At 51.3% G+C, this 26,380-nt stretch overlaps 3 protein-coding genes across 8 annotated transcripts; 2 read left to right on the forward strand and 1 right to left on the reverse strand.

Moving 5' to 3' along the window:
* Window positions 1-256: 256 nt before the first annotated feature.
* On the reverse strand, window positions 257-16,177 carry LOC122385660 (katanin-interacting protein-like). The gene is made up of 2 exons (XM_043374083.1): window positions 16,044-16,177; window positions 257-4,617 (listed from the first exon to the last, which is right to left on the reverse strand). Exon 2 carries the CDS (start codon window positions 4,593-4,595, stop codon window positions 861-863), a length of 3,735 nt encoding a protein of 1,244 aa, XP_043230018.1. The 5' UTR covers window positions 4,596-4,617; window positions 16,044-16,177; the 3' UTR covers window positions 257-860.
* Window positions 16,178-16,476: 299 nt separating this feature from the next.
* Window positions 16,477-22,099, forward strand: LOC122385663 (delta-aminolevulinic acid dehydratase-like). 6 transcript variants are annotated; one of them, XM_043374093.1, is made up of 8 exons: window positions 16,477-16,592; window positions 17,522-17,659; window positions 18,143-18,287; window positions 18,591-18,689; window positions 18,969-19,089; window positions 19,323-19,672; window positions 19,965-20,064; window positions 21,101-22,099. In XM_043374093.1, exons 2-8 carry the CDS (start codon window positions 17,538-17,540, stop codon window positions 21,163-21,165), a joined length of 1,002 nt encoding a protein of 333 aa, XP_043230028.1. In that variant the 5' UTR covers window positions 16,477-16,592; window positions 17,522-17,537; the 3' UTR covers window positions 21,166-22,099. The 6 variants fall into 6 exon arrangements, with proteins under 6 accessions (XP_043230028.1, XP_043230027.1, XP_043230026.1 ...); XM_043374092.1 differs by having other exon boundaries at window positions 16,523-16,670; XM_043374091.1 differs by lacking the exon at window positions 16,477-16,592 and adding an exon at window positions 16,598-16,831.
* Window positions 22,100-24,391: 2,292 nt separating this feature from the next.
* Window positions 24,392-25,687, forward strand: LOC122385654 (glutamate receptor-like). The gene has a single exon (XM_043374070.1). It carries the CDS (start codon window positions 24,392-24,394, stop codon window positions 25,685-25,687), a length of 1,296 nt encoding a protein of 431 aa, XP_043230005.1.
* The last annotated feature ends 693 nt before the right edge of the window (window positions 25,688-26,380 follow it).

The following is a 26,380-nucleotide window of genomic DNA, read 5'->3' on the forward strand; positions in this document are numbered from 1 at the left end:
GCTCATTTTTCAGTGTCCTGCAACCTTTTTTAGGAAACGATGCGAAGTTCACTCTTTTCTGGAAATACGTTGACGACACACGACTGTCGACACCTTCACCTTTACCTGTCCGGTTTCAAATGTAGCGCCGCCCACACGGTCTTAGAGGAGTGGCCAGCAAGGGCGTGCGATGTTGCAGAGACCCGATGGCTCACTGAATACTCACGATGAACAGATGCTGACTAGACGTCACAGCAAAAGAAAACAAACAAACAGCATTCAAGTCCGTATCCACCACGGCAAACATTTATTTAATAGTCAACAATGTCAGGAATAAACACAACAGCTCTGATTTGCCGTATACCTAGCGGATTCGTAAGGTGTGTGTGCGGTAGGCCAAAAGTGGACTTACAGTTTGCAGTATAGTTGGCACGCACATACAGCCACAAGAAAATGAGGACACATAAACAGGTACACGACTAATGGCACAGACAGACTGCAGTGGAAATCGTAACCAGTACGGACAGTATCACTAACGCGGCTTAGCAGGTGCTGCGAGACCGAGATCCATCGAAGTGTCGCATCATTATCATAAGAATAAGAATTCAAACACCTGGCATCATACACCAACGGATCACCGTGAACATCAATATCGCTGTGGAAACGTGCATGTTTCTGAAGTACAACAGGCGCTGCGGAATACACGATTGGACACCGGTGCCTGCACGTAGGCCGGCACATCAGGTCTCGGTCTGTCCATTTCGGACTAATAATAAGACACCTGATCACAGGAGAGATCATAGTCAGCACCGGCATCGCGCCGACGCAAGTTCGAGCACGTATGTCTGTCGGTCGGCGACCAGCCATCGGCAGAGTTCGTCTTAGAAGCCCGTCGCCAGGCTGGTCTGGGAGGTAAGCGGCCGCCGGCTCTGGTCTACCTCTGCCACCGCGCGATCGCCACGGCCGGTCAGCGACGCCGGCGGCCGCATGTTGTTGAGCAGCCGAACTCGGTGCTGATCGAGCGAAGCGCTACACACCGAGTGCCGTTCGCGTCGGGCGATCTCCTTATTGGAGGTGAACAGCACCGTGTGATAGGGCACCGGCTCGTGTCGGCCTCTGGCGTCTGGCACGCGGCCCAGAACGCTGTTGTACACCACCAGGCCGTCGACGAGGAGGCCGAACTCGCGCACTCCACGACTCGGCGTCTTGGCGTAGTTCCACAGCTTCACCATGGAGACGGTCTGCGGCCGGTCGAACACGATGTAGACGCGGTTCAGGCAGTCTGGCAGCAGCGGCGCCAGCCACGAGTGGCGGCCGTCGCGGCTGTCCGTCACGCCGTCCACCAGCTTGTCGGGCGTGCGCACGTCGTGGCTGATGCCGTCCAGTACGTTGACGCTGTCCGGGTGAGCAGCCACGTGTTGCGCCGTCAGCGGCAGCGGCCGGCCGGACCCGTCGAACAGCTGCAGACCAGTCAGACCGATGTAGTAGGGATCGCCCCAGCTAGAGATGAGCTGCAGCTGGAACACGAAGCCACGTGGCATCTCTGGGGCCTCGTATTCGTCGTAGCTGACGGCATCGGCTAGTGTGAGCCGCGGGGCCGCCGCCGGCGGTGGCGACTGCTGCGGAGGCGAGGCTGGCGGCGGTGAGCTGGAGCCCGACCAGTCCAGCAGCTGGCCGCAGTTGAAGTGTAGGTGGCCGGGACCTGGCCGTAACAGGAAGTCCTCTGACGGGCCCACCCGGCGACCGTCCAGCTCGAGCAGACAAGTGCGCACACCGCGGTCGGCCTCTTCCGGGCAGCTGTTGTAGTTCCAGACCCGCACACCGGATAGCCAGGTGGCAGCCACTAGCCGAATAGTGATGCTCACTGGCTGGCCGGTCGACCACGGCACCAGCCACATGTGGCGTCGGTTACACGTCAGGAACTCGCCATCCACCAGACAGGCCAGCTCACCGCCAGCCGCCGAAGAGCTCAGCTGATCGGCGTTCAGCTGTACCGGCTCGCCACTTTCGCTGAGGATCTGCAGACCGGTCAGCCCCAGGCAGTTGGCGCCCCAGGATGAGGTTAGTACCAACCGAACCTCACGGGCGCGCAGCGCGCTGCCGGCCGCCGTCGGTGGACGCTCCCGCAGCTGTGAGGTGAAGGGACGCTCTAGCGAGTCGTCAGCATCTGCCGTGCGCGGCCTGTCACTTAGGTAACGTGCCGCTTCGTCGTCGGCCTCTGTCGGGTCGGCTGCGAACGAGGCGTCGTGAAGCGAAACACGCTCCAGCACGGCGTCGTCGGTGGTGAAGAGGATCGTGTCACCAAAGGCCTCAGTGCCACCCTGGATGTCACCGCAGGCGCGCGCCACCTCAACGCAGAACGGCGGCCGCCGGTCCAGGTGCACCTCGACATGGCGCGCGCCGCGGAACGAGTGACAGCGTGACTTATTGTAGTTCCAGATGCGCAGCATAGCGAGCCGGTGTCGGCGACCTAGATCAAGCCGCACCAAGTGGTCGCCGCCAGGAGTGAAAGGCGCCAGCCAAAGGTGCATGTCGTCCTGAGTGCGGTTCACGCCATCGATCAAGTTAGTGACCACGCGCGGGTCGCGCCGGTACTCGGGTAGGACGTTGATGTCGGCCGGTTCCGCCGTGATGGAAGCCACCTTGATCGGCAGGCCGTCGGCACCGAACACCTCGATGCCATTGAGCCCCACATAGTGGATGTCACCCCAGGTTGACTTGATGTTGAGCGTCAGCAGTCGACAATCCGGAAGTTCCGGGATGTCGCAATCACAGAGCACCAGCTGGTCCATGTTCAGGTCAGTGTCCGGAGTAGGACTGAACATGGTTGGCGTCGGCGTGGCCTCTCGCGAGGTGTCTCCGTCAGTCCACGGTGGAATGTCATCCATGACACTGTTGACCAGTCGTCCACGTTGCTGATGGTTAAACGCCTCCAGCTGACTCCAACTTTCCTCCAGAGAGCTCTCTAGAAGGCGTGGCGTCGAGCCACCGGATGTGTCGGTCCCCGACGGGCTGGGAGCGGTCGCCTGAGACAGCAGCTCCGCTGAGCCTGGGGTGCACGCGCGCCGACCGAACCGGGCCGAGCCGCGGCGAGGCGCCCGGTCGCCGGTAAAGCCGGTACCCAAAGTCTCCAGGTCCTGGACAGCCATAGGTTCACTATGTCGCACACCGCCTCGCTCTGGTGCTGACGGCTTCGACCAGGAGCCGAACCAGCACGGCATCGGGGCGGCGTTGGTCTTTGGCAAGGACGCGTCAGCCTTGGAGAAATGGTGCGTTGACGCACAATCATTCTCGTCCTCCTTCTCTTCTTCTTCGCTGGACAGCTCGAGCAGACTGTTATCACCACCAGGTAACCACATGGTGGATTTCTCCCTGGCCGACTGTGCTCTGCGTTCCGTCTCAGGTCCAAAAGGAGGCAACTTGATGACTGTCAGCTGAGTGTTTCCCTTAGGAAGCTCACCTTTGTAAACGACTCTTCCGTCCAGTCGCACTTGGAAAAGTCGCACTCCAGTGCCATGCTCACGGCTCGTACTGCCGTAGTTGCGAATCTTCACCGCGCTGAGCTTACCGTCGCTGGGGTAGAGCAGGAGTTTCAGAGACACCGGTGATGCGTTGAAGGGGCATGTCCAGCCGGTGAACGCAGCACCATGCTCACCGGCACCGGTGAACAGCTTGGACACGGTGCGGGTGCTGGCCAGATCGTGGACACCGGTGACCGACAGCAGGTCCCGGTGTGCGGCCACCTGCACCTTGCGGCCGTGTCCGTCTACAAACTGCAGCTCGGAAAGGCCGGCACGCTCCTCGCCACCCCAGGTCGAGTGCAGCTCCAGCTCCAGCCGGACGGTAGCGGTGGTTCGCGCCGAGGCACGCCGCCTGCCAGCTACGCCCAGCTTACGGGTGCGCGGCGCTGCGATGGCATCTCCAGTGACGGCCAGCTTCTCACGGGCCTTGCCCTCCTTCAGCAAGTTCTGTGAGTGGACGAAATGCTCGGAGGAGCGCTCCTTCACTGGATGACGAAAATGAACTTTCCCACCCTGAACTAACGGGCTCCCAGCACTCGGAGCAAGATTAGAGTCGCTGCCATTAACGGGACCGTTAAAACGGTTCCCCGATAGGTAGGCATTGTATTTGCCTGCTTCGAAGACCGGGAGTCCAGACACCAACAGTTCAGGCCTAGGGTCCACCTTATCTGCCTTCGTTTGAATACTGAAGGCTGCGAAGTTCTTCGGTGGCTCGCACATTGACAAAGACACAGGTTGTACTTCCATGTCGGGTGATATTGCTTCAGAAGATATCGAACTGAAGCCGTTTGGCTTCTTTTCGGTAGAACTAGTGACACTATTGCACTTATTGCTTTCACTTACGACGTGGGAGGCAGGTGTCTTAGGAGTGCTTGTGCGATTGCTAGGAGTGTACGTAATCATTTCATCATATTCATCCAGCTGAAGCGTTTCGCACGTCTTCCTGCACTCAGCCGATCTCTCTCGGCTGGTGAGGGACGTGCCGTCGGCCGTCTCATACTCGTCACTCTCGGAGCCACTGGTGGTTTCCTCTGTCGACGTCCCGCCAGTTTCGGACGTGTATTCCTCGTACTCACTCGAAAAGGTGTCGTCCATCTCTCAGTGAATTGCACATGTGCTGTAAGGCATAAAAGTCATTTAGCAGTATGTGGATACCGAAAATGTAATGCCCGCTATTCTATTGGTCAGGTCATCAGGTTACGTGAGGGAAACAAATTAGAATCCTCGTCATAGCTACACCGACTGAACGATCACCTTGAAAATTTCAACGATTGATTAGAGTAACAAACAGTATATAGGTACAAAAAAAGTATACGGTAGAATCCGCTTAATAAATCCACCTTGGCGGGCTTGGTGACACGGTGTTTTGGATTTATAAAAGAGGTAGCTTTATAACCGGAGTCCGTTATGCTTCTATGAGTGGAGAAAACCCGTGAGCAGCTAATTGTGGCGGCTATAAGTGTAACGGTGCTGCTGGGCGGCTTGGCGGTGCACATGTGCCGTGTGAGTGACGGGTGGCAGTTAGCGGTGTGATCGTCCGCCTCGGAGGACGACACCGGGTGGGCAGGTGGACCGTCTCCTCTTTAACGCCTGTCCGATTCCCACTTGGCACCAGCTCCGCCGTCGTGCAGTACAAATTTATTTGAGAGGCTTGCAATTTCCTTACAACATATAGTCTTCACTGCTCGGGGAGGAATGGGTTCAATTTGGAAGGGATGGGATTTGTCACCGGCTGATGGAATTGCTTGGCTTTAAACCCCAGGGTAAGGCCTTCCCATGTTCCCATTTCGTATCCGTTCGATGCCAAGGGCTCCACCCCATCGGGAAATTTATGCAATTCGAGCGTGAGTGTCTAGCTCCCACTGGTTCTTAATATAGCCATTCGTTACTCCCTTTCACCCGCACACGCGTCATTGATTCGGTCATGCATACACCTACGAAGAACATTCGGCTAGACAAACCGACCCTCCCGTTTCCATCTAATCCCTCCAGTGGTGCTGAATTGGCATAGTTATCTCCTGAGGTGAGTTTATGCCCTGTTTGGTACTTATGCGCGTATAATGAGATATTAACCCCTTTAAGTCCCTGAATTCTAAGCAAATTGGCACTGGGTGTCCTTCTGACCCCATTTACGTTATTACTCTCCTCCGTTGAAGCTACGTTTCTCATGCGCTCCCAGCCGCTGCCTGCTCTTCAATCACGTGCACTGCCACAGCGCATACATTTCCATCGACTACCTCTCTCTCGCTCGCGCGCACTGCCACAGTGCGGATAATTTCGCCCAAGCTCAAAGGAAACAACGGTTGTACGCACCTCTGCCGGTCTGTCGACTCGGTGTTGTGGGTGGTCCGGTTGTGCCTCAGTTGAGGGATAACTTCCTAAATGATAATACTCTCGGCGGAGCCACTCCGCATAACAACTCCACATTTCCATCGACCACCTCCCTCTCTCGCGCGCGCACTGCCACAGTGCGGATAATTTCGTCCAAGCTCAAAGGAAACAACGGTTGTACGCACCTCTGCCGGTCTGTCGACTCGGTGTTGTGGGTGGTCCGGTTGTGCTTCAGTTGAGGGATAAGTTCCTAAATGATAATACTCTCGGCGGAGCCCTCCGCGAAACTATAACTCTGTGTTTCTACTGAACACCTCGGCGGAGCCACTCCGCGACACTATATATAACTCGGCAACCTTGCCCTCGTTTATCGCTCTTACACTCTTACATATTAGTCCTAGCCCTTCAAAGTCCGGTCGACACGGACGGCTAGCCGCTCGGTGCCTTTGCTATACTTCATGGGAATACGCAGTAGAATTCATCGAGTCACGGAATAATCATTTTCCATCTCGCAGTGATCGACGGCGTCAGCAGAGTCAAAACAGGCACAGGGGCCTGGCTCGAACCAGCCTCTTTCCGGCTCGTTGGATTGTCTCGGTCTTTATCCTACTTTGTTGTATGGTTTAGTCCAATCGCGTCGATATATGTTACAATCATTGGGAGCAAGATAAAGAATACAGCAGATGAGAGAGAGAGAGAGAGAGAGAGAGAGAGAGAGAGAGAGAGAGAGAGAGAGAGAGAGAGAGAGAGAGAGAGAGAGAGAGAGAGAGAGAGGGAGAGGGAGATGGAGAGGGAGAGGGAGAGATCGGATTACGAGAAAATGGTTATGGGGTGGTCCATTTCGATGTTTCCCCGCACTTGCTCACATTTGGTTAGGTAGTGTTGCCCGTCAGACAAATGTCGCCCTTATCGCCCTTGTCATCACTCCTGACCTTCCTTACACTCATGCCGCTAAACTTTCAGGGTTTTATTCACGCAATACACCTCGGAGTAAAATAAACCAAATTCAAGCGCATACCTCATGATTTCCCAGACGCACCCTCGCTTCGATTTTGTTCCAAAACAAAAATAACATCGCGCTATCTGTTACCCAAATCTACACACCCGCGCAGCAAACCTTCCCATCGCACACATAATTCGCCACTTCCGACCAGCCCTGACGCAATGATTCGACAGCGATCCAATTAAAATCTGAGTCCCCAAGTCCTATCGAGACACCCAATAAATTTACCCAATCAATCCATTATAAATAATCACGTCTTCACGCTTTGTCTCCCCCCCCCAAAAAAAAGAAAGAAGCTTACATGGTGTTGTCGTTACGCCTAATCCTCACGCTCAGCCCGAGAAAGGTAGCCCTGAACCATCAGCCGGTTGGTGCAAATCACGGAGTGAATATATGAGGGACGGGAGCTGAATGATTGCATGTTGGCAAGGATTGAGCAGACTTCCTTTCTGTGGCAATTCTTACTTGAACGGCGTTGTTGACCCAGCCGGTTACCGAGAGGTCGATGATGATAGCAGTTTGTCCGTTGTCGATGGCTGAGAGCGTGCACTTTCCTCGATCCAGCTCTCGATCACTGTCGTACTGGATCCTCCCTCGTCAGCTGCTGCCCGTCGCGCTCCTCCCGTCGTACTCCATCCTCCGTGCACTGCCGTGTCCTCTGCGCTCCGCCCAGCCGGACTCGATGCTCCGTGCACTCCGGTGTCCTGTGCACTCCTCGGTACCTCCTCCATGACTGCCTCGTTCCTTTATACCCAGATTACTATCGCGTTGGTGTTCCAGGTGTGATAAGCATGGCTAGATATTCGTCGGTGTGGCGTGATAGGCCTGGTATCTTTATCTGTATGATGACTCATGAGTGGCATCGGTCCTGGTTATTGACTTTCTTCCAGCTGGTTGTAATTGGGCCGGGTGCAGTGCTTATCACTTTTGCTATCTTCTTGCCATCTGCCGTGCACACCTTTGTTCTGCTGGGAAGCTGAGGTACACTGTCCGGCGTCGGCGCTTTATTGCTTGGTTTGGTTGTAATCACGATATCTCGGGTATGTATGGTCCGCCATGGTCATTGAACTTCCCAGCTGTTCCTGTTTTGGCCGAACGCTTGTGATATTAGCGAATTCGTCAGTTATTACTCTGTTTGCTGGGCGCTCATTTGTCCCAGCTGCCGTCCAGTATCAGTAGTCCCCGACCGTCGGCGTCGCTGCTCGTCAGGTGAATGCCAGATATGGGCATTGGCGTGTCCCACTCTCGGCACGGAACATCTGCTCTTCTGGACGTACATATTTGCACCTCCGATTCCGCAGGGAGGGTGACTGGCACTTTGGGTTAGCATCTGTCGGCGGCTGATAACTTCGTCGGCGTGAGTGTAATTTTGATGGCTTGACGCCTTCTATTTGCGGCACTTGCGGCATGATACGGCCCGAGGGGTCCCTGCGTCAGCTGTTTCTTGTTTGACATGCTCACACCGGTGTCGATCCACTAGGTCGAGGCGGTGCCGGTGGCGATATCCCAGGCGCAGGTGCAGAGGATTGGCGCACAGGATGCCGGCCGATTGCGCTTTGGAGAGATAAAGTTCCGTTATGAGCTTTTCCTGTAGATGCGGGCGGGGAGGCGGCAGTGTTTACACCTCTGCAGTGCCAGGTGTAGCCCGTTTTTGACGTGGCCACCCAATTGGCGTGCGACCGATAAGAGGGGTCGGCGCTACGTCGGGTCCAGGTGGGGTAGACCATCTGCCGCCTGCGCCCTGTTGACCCGCGTTATCCATGAATGTGTCGGGAATTGAAGCGCCGTTCTTCTCTCACTTTTGCGTGTTTGGCTTTTAGTCTCACACCAATATGCATGCCTTTTGATTCTGCCAATTCCTGTAAGCTGTGATTCGAAAAAAAAATGTGGCTTCCGTCACATTTTCAGGCTCATTTCTTTTAAATTGTGCCCCCACAATTTTGTTTCTTCGTGTGTGTGCGTGTTTGTGTGCATGTTTGTGTGTGTGTTTGCGCGTGTGTCCAATGCAGGCTGGGTTTCTTCAGTCATCGTCACGATTTACCCGTTTTTGACTCTTGTTGTTTTGTTTTCTCTTGTCTGTGTTTGTCCTTTGAACTACTTTTTTTCATTGACTCCTTTCTTCTTTAGCTGTGTTCGTGCACACTAATCGTGGGCTGATGCCGGCTGATGGTTCATGACTATGATTATTGTTTTTGGGCTAACATACAGACATAATTTAACCCTCTAAGTTCTAAACATTGTTCACGCAATCGATTGTAACATAGCTTTTAACGCCGACGCAACGATAGAGAATGCCATTGTTCCTATGCTTTTACACGAAGCAAACAGTAGGTGTGTTTTACCTAGTAACAATAAAGCAAACAGTATTTTACCTAATCTCCCCACAGCTCGCTTACACAAAGCCCCCTTATTTCTACTACCACGCCGCGATGACATGTCACATGATAAGATCCTCGAACACTCCATCGCACCTACTGTTTGACCGCTGCTGCTCCAGCTTCCGAGAATGCAGGCTGGTGTCCAGTGTCCCCCGGACTGTTGAAGTCCAGTGATTCGGCGTGGGCCTTCTCTTGCACGTGCTGCATGCCGCATTCCGCCACGTCCGTCGTTCTCGGCTCCAGTCGGCTCTCGTAGTGAGGCGGCAAGGCTTATGGCGACGCCCGTGCCTGCTGTTAGACATGAGAGAGGTATTATGAGCGGACATTGAGCCGCGGTTCTTGCTTGACGGATGGCTGGATATTCCTTGGGGTTGGATCTTTGCATCGTGGGATGGTTGGGATAATTAGAATAGATGACAGGTCATTAGTATATGATGACATGTTCCGCTGAACTGACTAATTGACTTGCTGTCAGGGCAGGCTACTTCTTGATTTCCGTTCTTGTTCAATTGCGGTGACTTCCTTCCACGGTGCAGCTTAGGTTCATGAAATGTAGGCTGCTGAATAACTTTATAAGAGTCGGCTTGCTTGTGTTTTCCAGTCGGCTGTCATCGGAGCGGAGATAAACTTTGCCTGCTCCATTTTGCATCTTTGGCCTTCTCTCTTCTATGTGAAGAGCTCCTTCCGGAAACTGTTCCAGTCGATCGCTATGCCGGCACTCTGCATTTTCTGTCCCGATGTTGTGGATAATGTGACCCTTCTTTTTGTTTTTGGATGGTGCAGAAGCTTCTTTGGCTTGTGTCGACATGATTGGCTTTTCCGACATTGGTTCAGTAGGTACGTTTGCTTCCCCATGCATCTTGCTATCTGTAGAATCTAATTTGCTTATCTTGCACTTTATGTGCGTCTTCCCTCAGCATGATACTTGTCTGCGTTTGGTGTCGTGTCTGCATCTTCGTTTTCTGGGTTCTTCGGTTCAAGCAACTCTGTTGACTTCGTGTTGAAAGTCAATTGCAATGCCCCACGTTGGGCGCCAGTACTGTAACGGTGCTGCTGGGCGGCTTGGCGGTGCACATGTGCCGTGTGAGTGACGGGTGGCAGTTAGCGGTGTGATCGTCCGCCTCGGAGGACGACACCGGGTGGGCAGGTGGACCGTCTCCTCTTTAACGCCTGTCCGATTCCCACTTGGCACCAGCTCCGCCGTCGTGCAGTACAAATTTATTTGAGAGGCTTGCAATTTCCTTACAACATATAGTCTTCACTGCTCGGGGAGGAATGGGTTCAATTTGGAAGGGATGGGATTTGTCACCGGCTGATGGAATTGCTTGGCTTTAAACCCCAGGGTAAGGCCTTCCCATGTTCCCATTTCGTATCCGTTCGATGCCAAGGGCTCCACCCCATCGGGAAATTTATGCAATTCGAGCGTGAGTGTCTAGCTCCCACTGGTTCTTAATATAGCCATTCGTTACTCCCTTTCACCCGCACACGCGTCATTGATTCGGTCATGCATACACCTACGAAGAACATTCGGCTAGACAAACCGACCCTCCCGTTTCCATCTAATCCCTCCAGTGGTGCTGAATTGGCATAGTTATCTCCTGAGGTGAGTTTATGCCCTGTTTGGTACTTATGCGCGTATAATGAGATATTAACCCCTTTAAGTCCCTGAATTCTAAGCAAATTGGCACTGGGTGTCCTTCTGACCCCATTTACGTTATTACTCTCCTCCGTTGAAGCTACGTTTCTCATGCGCTCCCAGCCGCTGCCTGCTCTTCAATCACGTGCACTGCCACAGCGCATACATTTCCATCGACTACCTCTCTCTCGCTCGCGCGCACTGCCACAGTGCGGATAATTTCGCCCAAGCTCAAAGGAAACAACGGTTGTACGCACCTCTGCCGGTCTGTCGACTCGGTGTTGTGGGTGGTCCGGTTGTGCCTCAGTTGAGGGATAACTTCCTAAATGATAATACTCTCGGCGGAGCCACTCCGCATAACAACTCCACATTTCCATCGACCACCTCCCTCTCTCGCGCGCGCACTGCCACAGTGCGGATAATTTCGTCCAAGCTCAAAGGAAACAACGGTTGTACGCACGTCTGCCGGTCTGTCGACTCGGTGTTGTGGGTGGTCCGGTTGTGCTTCAGTTGAGGGATAAGTTCCTAAATGATAATACTCTCGGCGGAGCCCTCCGCGAAACTATAACTCTGTGTTTCTACTGAACACCTCGGCGGAGCCACTCCGCGACACTATATATAACTCGGCAACCTTGCCCTCGTTTATCGCTCTTACACTCTTACATATTAGTCCTAGCCCTTCAAAGTCCGGTCGACACGGACGGCTAGCCGCTCGGTGCCTTTGCTATACTTCATGGGAATACGCAGTAGAATTCATCGAGTCACGGAATAATCATTTTCCATCTCGCAGTGATCGACGGCGTCAGCAGAGTCAAAACAGGCACAGGGGCCTGGCTCGAACCAGCCTCTTTCCGGCTCGTTGGATTGTCTCGGTCTTTATCCTACTTTGTTGTATGGTTTAGTCCAATCGCGTCGATATATGTTACAATCATTGGGAGCAAGATAAAGAATACAGCAGATGAGAGAGAGAGAGAGAGAGAGAGAGAGAGAGAGAGAGAGAGAGAGAGAGAGAGAGAGAGAGAGAGAGAGAGAGAGAGAGAGAGAGAGAGAGAGGGAGAGGGAGAGGGAGATGGAGAGGGAGAGGGAGAGATCGGATTACGAGAAAATGGTTATGGGGTGGTCCATTTCGATGTTTCCCCGCACTTGCTCACATTTGGTTAGGTAGTGTTGCCCGTCAGACAAATGTCGCCCTTATCGCCCTTGTCATCACTCCTGACCTTCCTTACACTCATGCCGCTAAACTTTCAGGGTTTTATTCACGCAATACACCTCGGAGTAAAATAAACCAAATTCAAGCGCATACCTCATGATTTCCCAGACGCACCCTCGCTTCGATTTTGTTCCAAAACAAAAATAACATCGCGCTATCTGTTACCCAAATCTACACACCCGCGCAGCAAACCTTCCCATCGCACACATAATTCGCCACTTCCGACCAGCCCTGACGCAATGATTCGACAGCGATCCAATTAAAATCTGAGTCCCCAAGTCCTATCGAGACACCCAATAAATTTACCCAATCAATCCATTATAAATAATCACGTCTTCACGCTTTGTCTCCCCCCCCCCCCCCCAAAAAAAAGAAAGAAGCTTACATGGTGTTGTCGTTACGCCTAATCCTCACGCTCAGCCCGAGAAAGGTAGCCCTGAACCATCAGCCGGTTGGTGCAAATCACGGAGTGAATATATGAGGGACGGGAGCTGAATGATTGCATGTTGGCAAGGATTGAGCAGACTTCCTTTCTGTGGCAATTCTTACTTGAACGGCGTTGTTGACCCAGCCGGTTACCGAGAGGTCGATGATGATAGCAGTTTGTCCGTTGTCGATGGCTGAGAGCGTGCACTTTCCTCGATCCAGCTCTCGATCACTGTCGTACTGGATCCTCCCTCGTCAGCTGCTGCCCGTCGCGCTCCTCCCGTCGTACTCCATCCTCCGTGCACTGCCGTGTCCTCTGCGCTCCGCCCAGCCGGACTCGATGCTCCGTGCACTCCGGTGTCCTGTGCACTCCTCGGTACCTCCTCCATGACTGCCTCGTTCCTTTATACCCAGATTACTATCGCGTTGGTGTTCCAGGTGTGATAAGCATGGCTAGATATTCGTCGGTGTGGCGTGATAGGCCTGGTATCTTTATCTGTATGATGACTCATGAGTGGCATCGGTCCTGGTTATTGACTTTCTTCCAGCTGGTTGTAATTGGGCCGGGTGCAGTGCTTATCACTTTTGCTATCTTCTTGCCATCTGCCGTGCACACCTTTGTTCTGCTGGGAAGCTGAGGTACACTGTCCGGCGTCGGCGCTTTATTGCTTGGTTTGGTTGTAATCACGATATCTCGGGTATGTATGGTCCGCCATGGTCATTGAACTTCCCAGCTGTTCCTGTTTTGGCCGAACGCTTGTGATATTAGCGAATTCGTCAGTTATTACTCTGTTTGCTGGGCGCTCATTTGTCCCAGCTGCCGTCCAGTATCAGTAGTCCCCGACCGTCGGCGTCGCTGCTCGTCAGGTGAATGCCAGATATGGGCATTGGCGTGTCCCACTCTCGGCACGGAACATCTGCTCTTCTGGACGTACATATTTGCACCTCCGATTCCGCAGGGAGGGTGACTGGCACTTTGGGTTAGCATCTGTCGGCGGCTGATAACTTCGTCGGCGTGAGTGTAATTTTGATGGCTTGACGCCTTCTATTTGCGGCACTTGCGGCATGATACGGCCCGAGGGGTCCCTGCGTCAGCTGTTTCTTGTTTGACATGCTCACACCGGTGTCGATCCACTAGGTCGAGGCGGTGCCGGTGGCGATATCCCAGGCGCAGGTGCAGAGGATTGGCGCACAGGATGCCGGCCGATTGCGCTTTGGAGAGATAAAGTTCCGTTATGAGCTTTTCCTGTAGATGCGGGCGGGGAGGCGGCAGTGTTTACACCTCTGCAGTGCCAGGTGTAGCCCGTTTTTGACGTGGCCACCCAATTGGCGTGCGACCGATAAGAGGGGTCGGCGCTACGTCGGGTCCAGGTGGGGTAGACCATCTGCCGCCTGCGCCCTGTTGACCCGCGTTATCCATGAATGTGTCGGGAATTGAAGCGCCGTTCTTCTCTCACTTTTGCGTGTTTGGCTTTTAGTCTCACACCAATATGCATGCCTTTTGATTCTGCCAATTCCTGTAAGCTGTGATTCGAAAAAAAAATGTGGCTTCCGTCACATAAGCGCTATAAGCTATAAGCGCTATAAGCGCTATAAGCGGGATTATCGGGATATCCGAGGATTTATTAAGCACATTCTTCTGTATCTCGAAATTTTGATATCGGTGACCTAAGGTAAGGTCAATATTGCGACCTCTCCATTAGGTAGGTACCTACCTATAAGTCAACGGGAAAAATTTGAAAGGCGCCTGTTTTGGAGGAACGTCATTCCGAACACTCTCAAACATCGGATTACAGGTAAACTTGACAAACTGAACCGAAAAATGGCACCAGCGACCTCTTCTTATGTCCCTACTCCCTGAGGTCATATCAGGTCATGCAAGGTCCCAGCAGTTTTTTTGACAATAACTTTTGATAGAGACATGCTAGAGCAACGGAATTATCTCGGATGTGTTCCGCTCGACCATTCGGATCAACTGAACTGGTATGCAACATGACCTTTTCCGGTCAGGTCGTCCTTGCCCTGAGGTCAAAATTTCAAAAAGACCTCTCAGGGTCAAGTTATACTTCATTCGACGCGTCTCGGCGAGAGAAACGCGATGCTGGCAAAATAAATGTCGACACTTTCTTGAGTAAAAAGTTATTGCAGAAAAACCTTTTTATAAAAATGGACATTTCTAGAGTTTTTGCCCTCTGGAAACTAAATTATTGACCAGAGACCAGTGTTACCATCAGATAAACAGCCGCCTACCGGAATTTTCTGACTAAAGATCGCTTCACATACGGAGCGTAAGCACGATGGGCACTTAGCGGATAGGGCTATACCGTTTACGTTCTGTATGTGAAGCGATCTTAAAGGGACACTCCCACCTTAACATTAGTTTTGAGTTGAGATAGCCAAATTGGTGGCCATAGCCTGCAAATACCGGTTTGGGCACTCACAACATCGACAAATGCTTTAATTCGGAGATATGGAATTTCAAACTTGCAGTTTTCGGATTCTAAGGGGCTAGTGCATTGGTATGCCCCCTTAGAATTTGTGACGTCAGCGGAGATCTAACGATTTTTAAATCTTTTACTAAAACATTTGGTAGCACGCGGTGGTATATGCTGCTTTGCGCGCAACAAATGCCGCACTTTCAAATAAAGTCGCTAGGAACAGCGGAGATCCCAAAAAGTAAACAAAAGTAAAAGTCTAATATCTTGAAAACCGGTGAATATTTTTCGATGAAATTTGGTAGATATTCGTTTTCGCTCTTTCTGAACCGAGCGACATCACTTTCGTGCCAATTCATTAACTTTTTTGAAGGTGGGAGGGTCCCTTTAAGTAAAAAATTCCAGCAGGCGGCTACTTTTCTGCTGGTAAAACTGGCCTCAGATGTCCCACAGTGTATACAAATATATCCATTGTCCAATCTGAGGACAAGCTGGCGAAAGAGCGTTGAAAGAGGCGAACTATCGAATGCGCTTTTCCGCGGCGCTGTATATAGCTCTATTAGGTTCCCGAGTTGTAACTTGTGTGCCGGGTTTTGGAAAATTGCTGAAAAATGCAAAATCTGACCTTTGATGATCTCTGGCGACATGACCTTTGACTTGACCTAAAAAATAACTTAAGTGTTTCCTCAATATGTTTGACGTTTCGAATGCCGCTTACGGCGTGTCGCTACGGCATGGCCCATGAGCCAAGTTCGGAGTTAGGCGGGGATGTTTAGACACCACCCCACACCCCCACCCCCACCCCCGGCCCGGCGCTGTCAATTTGTCAATTTGAATAATAGTTTCGGAAGAGGAAAAATGACATCCGATGACCTAAGGTGACCTGACCTTAAACTTGACACAAAAATTATCGTGATTTTTTACGCTTTTCAGCCACGTGATAACGCATGACTGGCTGGCTGCATACCAAGGGCCTAGCTATATTGACCTAGGGTCAGGAGCAGAATTACAGAATTAGAAGGGCGTAACTTCCCGAGTAAAGCGGGAAATTTAGAGGTCCCGGCGGGACTTGACCTGACAACGGTCAATGTTTTTTTAGAGAGCATGGACCCGGTCGAACTCACCTCGATTCCCGTCAGACACGATCAGGAGGAGCCCGCGCCCCGGCGAACCGACCCAACTTCGGTGGCTTCGGTGTCCTAAGCTCACAGCCTCACAGCGACTGTTCCATTTGTTTACCTTTGTTGCTATGCCAACCGGGCACCACTCGTGATCTTTCATTGACCCGAATGGCTTATTGCTAGGCGCCTGTTTAAAAGAAAAAGACAAAATTTGCTTAAAATATGACGCTTATTACTATCATAAGTAAAGAAGGAAGCTAGTGTACGGAGTAAGAGACTTTTATTAATAACTTTTCTATTAGATGTCATTTGACGTAATTTGATTTATTTTCTTTCGGAAATTTAAGTTTTCTAGCAAACATGTTTTATTGATGTCATATAGTGCTTGCGAATCACGAGATAGCTTTCTGGGACATTACTGCCGCTCCTGTTACATAAAGTGATTGTAAACAACGATCGATAAACGATAAACGATAATTATCGCTGTTTAGTAAATCGGTTATCGTTATCGTTTATCGCTAAATTTTCAAAATTATCGCTCATCCACTTATCGCAAGTTACAAAAATTATGAACGATAAACGATAAAATGTGAAACGGGATGATGGAAAAAATGGAAGATGATCGTCGCTGTAAAAAAAACAATTATCGTTATCATTTTATCATTCTATCGCTATCGCTGTTAATTTTTTGAAAAAATATCATTTATCGTTTATTGTTATCGCAAACCTGTTATCGTTTTATCGTTATCGCAGGTCCGAAAATAAGTTATCGCGGAAAGCGCTGTGTATTGGTATACCTTCCAGAAAGAATTCCATCACATTGCAATTGCATGTCAAAAAATGAAACGCTGAACGCACGCACCCGACACCCCTAGATTTTGACTGTCAAGATAAGCTCATGGCCATGTAACATTGTTCGAAAAGATTAAAACAGGCACACAAGTCTTGTGCACAAGTATGAACATGTTACTCTTCACTTTTGTATTTATAATGTAACACCTTTTGATGACCATGGTCACTTAACTTGGTCATTACTCGCATTGGTAGAGGGCCTGGGATGGGTTAAGTGAAAACTTGGCAACTCATTGTCCAACCAGTTGCCAGCTTGAGGCTTGAGCTGGCTGAACATCAATATGGGGGCATGGCTCCATGGGTCAACAGTGTGGAGCTCTGGCTGCAAACTAGCTGCCACTGATTTACAAGATGCATGCCTTTTTCACTAGGTCATATGGATGACTGCTAACTGGCTTTTTCATAGACACAAATGATCATCTTGACTAGGATTCTGTAAAACATGCACAATTTTTATCTCAGTGCTGCACCAAATGCAGACCAAGACACCACCATTCGAATTTCTTGGCTGAGATCCCATAATTTATCATCCAGTGAACTCCATTCACCCAAGGGATTGGTGCTTCTCTACATGCAATGGGTTTACACTTTCCATCCCTTGATAAGTATTATGATACAAAATATTACAGCTGACAAGTTACAAGAATGGAATCTACTCCTGCAAGTCATAGACTTCATAGTGGTTACAACCACCAGGTCGCCAGAAGCTGGCAAGAAATTGGAGCAACCCTCCAAGCAAATAATTTAATGTATCCACTCTTCATAGTGTAAGTCAAGTAGATGAACCTTTCATATATGATGCAAAAGAGCATTTCAATACATTTCAAAGCATAAATCTGGAATAAGGGTTATAATACCTATACTGTGTAATGTTGCAGGGCATCTAACCAGTGTATGCCCCAGCAACATTTGGGGGCTCACATCTACCCCATTCATAGGTGTCAGGGGACTAAGGGGTGGGACTGCATAAATTTTTGTTGTTAATGTGGCATATCAGTAAGAAATAGCACCCAATTAGGTCTGTCTCTATCTTTAGGTTGTATCAATTTCTAGCCTTCTTGGCTCATTCTTTTTAGCTCATATTATTGAATACTGATTCTTAAATTATGTTATTCTGCATTGACATCCATTATATTATTTTGCACATGTTGTTATTGACTTACTGAGGAGAGTGAGCAGTGGTAGAGATGTATTACAGACTGTAATTTCCCATGCTTTGCCTCTGAGGTCTCTGGACTCTGTTTCCTCAGTGATGACCCAGATGCCGTGCAGCCTGTGGCCAGCATGCCGGGAGTGTCACGATACGGCGTCAACCAGCTGGAGCAGGTGCTCCCTCCTCTTGTTCAGGATGGCCTGACCTCAGTCCTGCTGTTTGGGGTGCCTGAAGGACAGAAGGTAAATATCAGGGTGGTGGGCAATCAAATCTTTGAGTCATGTTGTTCCACTGGTAGTCCAGTGCTAGTATGTTCTAAACAGTGCTGATACACGCTCATAGACTCCGAGCTGTGAGCCGGCAACTTTGTCACACCCGTCCTTTCGCCGGTAAATGCCTGCGTTAACGATTGACCAGTGAATACGTGTCAAACCTCTACGTAATCCATGAGCGTTGGCCTATCAGGAACCGCGAAAATCACCACTGTTCTGATACTATCTGCACTGTGTGTCGCCATTCTGTGAGCGTGATACCGATTGTTACAGGACGAGCGAGGTTCTGGAGCCGATGTGCCGGATAACGCCGTTATAAAAGCCATCAGAACGATCAAGAGCTGCTGCCCGTCCCTTCTGATCGCTTGTGATGTGAGTAAAGCTGCCCATGTTGTCTGGGTAAATATTGCTCCTTACGTGGATTGAAAGTGAAGCTGGGGTAGTTATATGTTCGAAGTTGGCTCGAACCTTTATTATCAGCCTTTGCCTCACGCATATAACTGTTTACGAATTCTTTTGCTTCTCAGTTCTCATGCACACATACATGCTACGTAAGCCAGTGTGTTGCACAGTCCACGCACTCGTGAAACCGTTACGAAGACACGTCATACGGCCACTGAGGACTGACGCTTCCCGGCTCCGTTCACACAGGTGTGTCTGTGTCCGTACACCTCGCACGGCCACTGCGGCATTCTGCATGAGGACGGCACCATTAATAACCCGCCCAGCATCGCTCGGCTCGCAGAGGTGGCGCTGGCGTACGCACAGGCTGGTGAGTAGTGCCGGAGGAACGGAAACGGACGGAGAACGGCTCGATGGACAAGGTCAGAATTGTTTTTATGTTTCGAATGCTTTTTTTATTCATTTGCTTTTTATTGGCGTTGAATGGCTATTTAGAAAGTCTTACTCGCACCGCGCAGTGCGCCCATATTTCCTTTGCTTTTGTTGCACGTTTTTCGCCCTACAGCTCAGTCGTCATAGCAGCTGTGCCTCGTTTTCCGACAGGTGCCGATGTGGTGGCTCCATCCGACATGATGGACGGTCGTGTGGCGGCCATCAAATCCCGGCTGGCCGGCGCCGGCCTCGACGGCCGCTGCGCCGTCCTCTCGTACGCCGTGAAGTTCGCCAGCAGCTTCTATGGCCCGTTCCGGGACGCGGCCAAGTCCGCTCCAGCGTTCGGCGACCGCCGCTGCTACCAGCTGCCGCCGGGCGGCCGGGGCCTGGCGGCGCGGGCGGCCGCGCGCGATGTGGCCGAAGGTGCCGACATGCTCATGGTGAAGCCGGGCATGCCGTATCTGGACATTGTGCGCCAGACCAAGGACCAATTCCCGCAGTACCCGCTCTTCATATACCAGGTATGCGTGTGAGCCGAGACGTCGTCGTGGGTCGTCATGGCCATTGTACAGATTTCTGGTTATTGCTGTCGTTCGTCTTCTCGGATTTTCTCCAGCCGATCGTAGCCCAGGGTTCTTGATGCCACATGCTTGTAGCTCTGGCCAGGGCCGGTGTTGGGTCGCTGTAACTGCCGCGCTGGTGGCACGTCGTGGCTGCTTTTGGTTTGCTGTGGCCGATTTAAATCACTGTGGACGCTGTTTTCTTGCGGTGGCATGCTGACTTGCCTCGTCTGACGCGATCTCCGGTCGTCAGGTGTCCGGAGAGTACGCAATGCTGTATCACGCCGCCGCCCAGGGCGCCTTCAGTCTGAAACCGGTCGTGCTGGAGGCTCTGACGGCCATGCGTCGTGCAGGTCAGTCCGCCGAGCTATCTTGGTTTTACACTAGCACGTGTCATTACCCAACAAAACAATCAATTTTTTATATGGTGTGTACTATTTGTCCTGAACTATTTGTAGTTTATATCGTACAAAAAAATGCAAGTGATTTCACAGAAGTGATTGTATACATATACAAGAATAATAGTCCGTAACCTTTGTTTCGTGATAGTTCACCTGACTAATGTTTTTGTCAGAATTTCATATGAGCAAGTCGTATGACAAGGCATTTGCATCTGTTTCTATCAATCAGGAAATGTATTTGCCATCCGTTTCTGTAGCAAACTCATCATTGATTCCTTCAATGGAGATGTTAATTGTTCGGAGTCATAAATTTATCGTCATCAGGTTCACGTCCTGCTAACTATTTCGCTTACAACTAATTTGCTACTGATTCACTTTTGCACACCATCACCCGTGCAGTTTGAATGAGTCCGTAACATAATTTCTCAGCTTTGTGTGTTATTGCCTCCATTATTTAGTATCAAAAGACAGGGACATCCACACGCTACACTGATTGGAATCCCAAGGTCGTGCGTGGCTGAAAGCTGAGTTATTGAGTTCAAAGTATAGATGTTGGATCGATTCTTTGTATTAATAGTTCAATTGCAATCTTGTACTCAGCCTTGAGTGCAATATGATTGCAGTGATTGCAAGCGATATCAAAAGCAACAGAAAATATCTAGTGGTTTGCTATGCTATATTATTTTTAAAGGTGTTCTTTATGACAGTTGCTCTTTTTTACTTACATACTAACCTGCCAAAGATGTAAATGGAAATATTACGGCAGTCGACGTCATTTTATAAGTTATTTGGTATAATCTTTTCTTCGCTGGTGATTTCAAGGCCCCGGATTATAGGCCTATGACTATGTAGCCACTGGATCGTAAATCGCTTGTGGTTGATATGCTGCGTTTATTCCCAACGTGCGTCTCGTCTGAGCCCCACGCTGTGTTGCTTTGACTCCACTCTGTTTTGGCTGTCCTCTCACGCCTCCGTCGCTCCACGGCAGGTGCCGACGTCATCATATCGTACTACACACCACTGGTACTGGGCTGGCTGAAGGGCCGAGAGTAGTCCAATTCGGGTGAGGGGCCCAGACTAGTCTGAATTGCCGCTTCAATCCCAGGATGGATGAGATGCCGAATTATCAAGCGAGGAGCAGCCCGGCCTGACTGAATTACGGGGACTAGCCTCGACCGTCTGAAGGGCCGCGACTATCCTGGGTTAGCTTAGAGAGTCGCCTTTGCAGAGGTTCTCCAGTATCCACTGCTGCAGTGTCATGCGTTCAGCAGTGTCAGTACTCTGGTGAAGGCTGTCAGGGTACCTTCCATGTTACAGTAGCGGTACTTTGCTGTGTAATTCTGGTAAAAGGGAACACCGTTGAGTGCTGGAGCTAAAACGTAAGAACGCTTCAGGTACCATTCGATCTGTAACAACATCTGTCGAAGTGGTGCTTTTGGCTGTTGGTGGTATTCTGCGGAAATCGCTCTAATTCCAGTGGTATTCTGCAGCGGTTGCTGAATTAGAATTTTTGTATCACTTTTATCACTAAGGGCTTTGTAGAGTGAATGTGACGAGTGAGACAATGCTAATGAACAAATTTTGTATAAGATAACGGTTGTTATTTGGATGTGTTCATAAGTGAAATTGTTGCAATGATGTCTAAGGCGACAATACGTGCCTTATCATACAGCCGGTTTTTATGTAGCTGAAATATGTTGTACATGGCATGAGCTTTTATACCAAATATTTATGAATCTATTTACAACGATCATCGCAAATATTGCTGAAGCTCTTTTTTTGTTGAGTTATTTGTTATTTTCCTCTTCGATATTTTAGGTCCGATTAGCGTTGCGATCTACTATAGGCGCCCTGAAACCCAAATACTGAGGGAAGGCGATTTTTCTAGCAATGATTTTCTTCGCTTTTCATATTTAGATGCCAGTCGCTGTTCTGTTGATCATCAGTTTAATAAACGATGGATCTGCTACCCCATGTACAGACTTTGTACAGTTGTTTCTGTGGGCGATGGGTAGCCGGCTACGCCATAGTATAGTAGTTATGTGTGTACACACAAGCTCTTACCAAAACCAGAACGTGATAAGCCTGTTACGGTCATGCGACGTTGTACAACACTAGCCCCGCCTGGCGAGGGCACTTGCGGTGTGAACTCGCGTAATCCTGAACTCGCGTGCCCACTGCCCGCACGTCTGCCCGAGCCGTGTGTGCGGCGCCTGACGCCAGGGAGGTTGGGGAGGGGTGCGTGGGACTGGGGTGCGGCTCGCTCCGCGGGGGCGTGCCTCCGGTCGGTCAGTCGAGGTAAGTCACCGGTCCGACGCACGGCGCCGCGAGGGTAGGTGGTGCAGACAGTACGGTGGTTACGGATTGAATCGGCTTCGACGGTATAATTGAAAATGGAGTTCTTTAGGAGTTTGGCTTAGGAGGCTAGTATTTCAATTTAGGCACACAACACACATTTCGGATTCAGCATCAGACTATTTTACGCACACATGAAACTCGTTTCTGTTAAGTTCTTCTCAGTATGTGAATCAAAACTAAATTTCTTCAATTGCAGCTTGGCTCCGCATTCTATCCAATATCTTTAAAGACGTCGCCTCGGCCCGAAGCTTCAGCATCGGCCGATAGATGGCACTAGGGAATGCGCCTGATTGATGCTGTTCCGCATTACACAATATTTTCTTTAGTTGCCGGTAGATGGCATGCGCCTGGCATGCTGTGCCGCAAGGCAGGCCTTGCGGCCGGGGTGACGCGGCGTCCGTGAGACGTTACTAATCTCGAGCCTCAATCTTGTGCCTGTGGTAAAGAGGGCAGGCCTTTTTCATGGTTTGAAACGCGTTGCACCTTGTGAGTTTTGTGTTTCGTGTGGACTGTGGTTTCAATTTCCAAATTCATTTCGTTCGACGTGCTGCAAACTTTGCCGCGGCCTCGGACATAAGTAGGTAACAGCCGATCGGGTGAGTCGCGATGTCCCGAGTCCGATGGTGAGTCCGATGGTGGATGGTAGCCGGTTGAGGATGTTTGTTGAATGCCCGTTCAAGCTAAGGTCTGTAATGTCCCTTGTCCCTTTCTCATTTTATGCAATCAGCATTGCATTAGTTTGACCGCCCTGGGCCTTTTAATGATTTGCTCTTCTAGGCCTAGCAAGGAAACGAACGAATTAATAATCGAACACATAACAGCAGCATATGATCTCAGTCTCATTTTCAGGGCCTCTTCAATATTTGTTCGTGCAAGGACAACTGGCAGTCGAAAAAACTACGCATGATAAATCGTCTGTCAGATGATGCTCATTTGGGCCGAGCGTTATGAACGAATGGCTAGAGCCTCTGGAGGTTCGGTGGTTTTGATACCACTTTGGGCGGCTACTCTTGTCGCCAGCGTGTTGGCCTCGACTGCTGCTCCTGGCTCCACTGAGCTGTCAGGGGACGATGCCGGGGAGCTTATATCGACCTCGGTTCTGAATGTAAACACGGAAAATACAACGGGTCTGGAAACTTTATCAGCCACTTTAACCGGCGCCACCGCTACGGAGCTAAGTTTGCACCTAAAGCGCAACGATACCGTTTCAACGGCCGAAAATATAAATCAGGGAGCGCTTCTGGCTTCTCTGTTGGTGCCGGCTATCAAGCAGAGCCGTGAATGTCATATTCACATCGTTTACGACAGCCACTACAGCAGCCAGCTGGGAAACATTGCTGCCGAGATTCATCTTCACTCGGATGCGGCCAGTCTACAGGTAGGTATGCTGAACCTCCAAAGGATAAGGTTGATATTTAATGATGCATAACGTTTCTACCTACTTTTACTTTTACCTAGATGAACACCCATTCGATGACTCGATAGCTAATTACAAATCACCTAGGCCGTCACATTAATTTATTTAAGTGTATAGTTCGGAGGCTCTGTTTTGAGACTAAATCTCTCACAGATATCTCTGTGGAACGCGTCAGCGGTGAGCACAGCGCGGACCTCGGCTGCCGGCCACTGTCGGCTGTATCTCCTGCTGCTGGGGTCTCCTACCTCTCTACTGCTGACCGACAGCCCTGCCGTGCTGCCTGTGGGTGACCTCTGGGACCAGGCCGGTCGCTATCTGCTGGTAACGGGCGCTGACAACCCGGGGGCAGCGTCCGCCGCCGGAGGACCGCGTGGTATACTGCAGAACGCCGCCTTCTTTCACGTACTGCGGGAGCGACCGGTGCTGGGCGGCGGCCGACTGTCTCTGTTTTCCAGGTATGACGGCAGGACCCGCGTGCTCGGATGGGTGTCCCCCAGCCGTCCTATGCCCCCGCTGAAGCCGCCGCCTGCCGACTTCGGCGGTCGGCCGTTGAAGTTTGTCAGCTTCGAGCACGAGCCGACGACGTTATATCTGGACGGAACGCCGACCGGCCGGCTGGCCGGCGTCGATCCATATGTTGCACAGTTTGCCGCGCGGCTCTACAACTTCACTCTGCTGTTCTCTGAGCCTTCCGACGGCCTGCGCTGGGGTGACAACGGCTTCGGCTACTGGACTGGCCTGGTGGGGGACATGGTGCAGCGGCGCGCCCACTTCGGCATGGCCAACCTCTTTATCACACAGCCGCGCTCTCAGATCATCGACTTCAGCCGGCCGTACGACTTTGAGCAGGCGTGTTTCGTGGTGTGGCAGCCGCCGCCACTGCCGCGCTGGCTGGCGCTGCTGCGGCCATTCTCGGCCAGCGGCTGGGCAGCGGCCGGCGCCCTGCTGGCCGTCAGTGCGCTAACCGTGCTGGCTCTGGGCCGCGCCGCCGCGCCGCGCGAGAGCCCGCTGTTCAGCCAGCCGGGGTTCGTGGCGCTCTACAGCCTGGGCGGCCTGGTGGGTGTGTCGCACGCCTCCCTGCCGCGTGCCGCCTCTGGGCAGATCTTCATGGGCACCTGGCGTTTCTGCGCGCTCACACTGGCCGTCGTCTACAGCAGCAAGCTGATCGCTAACCTGACGGTGCCGCTGGCTCCGGCGCCGCTCGACACCAAGCAGGAGCTGGCTCTGAGCGGCGTCACCGTCTCCGGCTACGGCAGCATGTTTGGAGAACTACTCAACGCCTCGACCAACTACTGGGACCGCCGGCTGGCACTGAATTACGAACCCACCTACGACATCCGTGCGGCTTTGCGGCGCACTTACGACCACAAGGGTACCTATATTGTCAACAGCATGTCTCTAGCGTACCTGATCCGCAAATACTACACGACGGTCAGCGGTGAGCCGCTGCTGCGCATCATGCGCCAGTGTTTCGGCAGCTTCATGGTGGGCATAGCGCTACCGCGCCGCTCGTTTCTCACTCCTCTACTGAACGCGGCGGTGAGTCGTCTAACCGAGGCCGGTCTGATGCAGCACTGGTCCCGCAGCGCGCTGCGGTCGGTCGGCAGGCAGTTGGCCGTCGGGGACGAGTCACCCGACCAGCCGGCCAGAGATGCCGAGGGGCGCCTCAGCCGACTCGGGCTGGAGGCGCTCCAGGGCCCGTTCCTGCTGCTGATGATCGGCTGGGCCGCCGCGCTGCTGTCGCTGGTCGCAGAGATCGCCGTGAAACGCTGTCGGCGCCGCGTTTCCCGGACCGGATAGACGATGACGGTTCAATCAGTCGATTTAAGATATGCTTTATCATGGCCTAGATATATTTTATCACAGTCATAAGTATTTCCGATTTTTGAAAAGTTCGGACAGCTCCACCTTAGAAAGTGTAATCCGAACCATTTGACATCTCTTACCATAGCGCTGGATGCTTTTTGAACTAGCTCAAAACGTAAACAAGATCATTGCTTGATCCTTCTACGATAAAACGCACATTACAAACGCACCGTCATTTGTTCGGAAATGTACGTTATGTGTAGTGCTAACACTAATTATAGTGCAGAATGAAATGAATCGAATGAAAATAAATATAGTGTGTTTTCCAGACATTGCGTTATACAGGAGAGCATCACACGCTTTCCTACCACGACGAACGGCTTATTGTTAACGAAATGGATGCCTGTCATGTAGGCTAGCCCGCCGCACCTCGAAGTCCTCCGGCACAGTATATCCAATCACGTTTACCAGTTCGCGGTTCAGTCCAGACTCTTGGTGTATTTCAGCCTAATCAGGCATCGTTGTAGGCTTCAAGAGCTTGTCACATATACATATTATGCACTTACGTGGATGAATACACATTGGGTACATGTCAAAATTGTTTGTAACGCGTTATGACAGATGGTCTGTGCAAAAAGAATGCGAGGTCTGGAATCCGATGCTGTTTGTTAGTAACAAGCGTTGGAC

Source organism: Amphibalanus amphitrite, unplaced genomic scaffold (genome assembly GCF_019059575.1).
Source record: "Amphibalanus amphitrite isolate SeventyFive unplaced genomic scaffold, NRLGWU_Aamphi_draft 000226F_arrow, whole genome shotgun sequence".
Classification (NCBI taxonomy): domain Eukaryota; kingdom Metazoa; phylum Arthropoda; class Thecostraca; order Balanomorpha; family Balanidae; genus Amphibalanus; species Amphibalanus amphitrite.

Excerpts from the sequence above, each read along its gene's own strand:
- LOC122385660 (XM_043374083.1), bottom strand. The coding sequence starts at position 4,595 with ATGGACGACACCTTTTCGAGTGAGTACGAGGAATACACGTCCGAAACT.
- LOC122385663 (XM_043374093.1), top strand. The coding sequence starts at position 17,538 with ATGGAATCTACTCCTGCAAGTCATAGACTTCATAGTGGTTACAACCAC. Across the intron at positions 18,288-18,590 it reads GGGTGCCTGAAGGACAGAAG|GACGAGCGAGGTTCTGGAGC; the intron begins GTAAATATCAGG and ends CGATTGTTACAG. Across the intron at positions 19,673-19,964 it reads ACCCGCTCTTCATATACCAG|GTGTCCGGAGAGTACGCAAT; the intron begins GTATGCGTGTGA and ends TCCGGTCGTCAG.
- LOC122385654 (XM_043374070.1), top strand. The coding sequence starts at position 24,392 with ATGCCCCCGCTGAAGCCGCCGCCTGCCGACTTCGGCGGTCGGCCGTTG.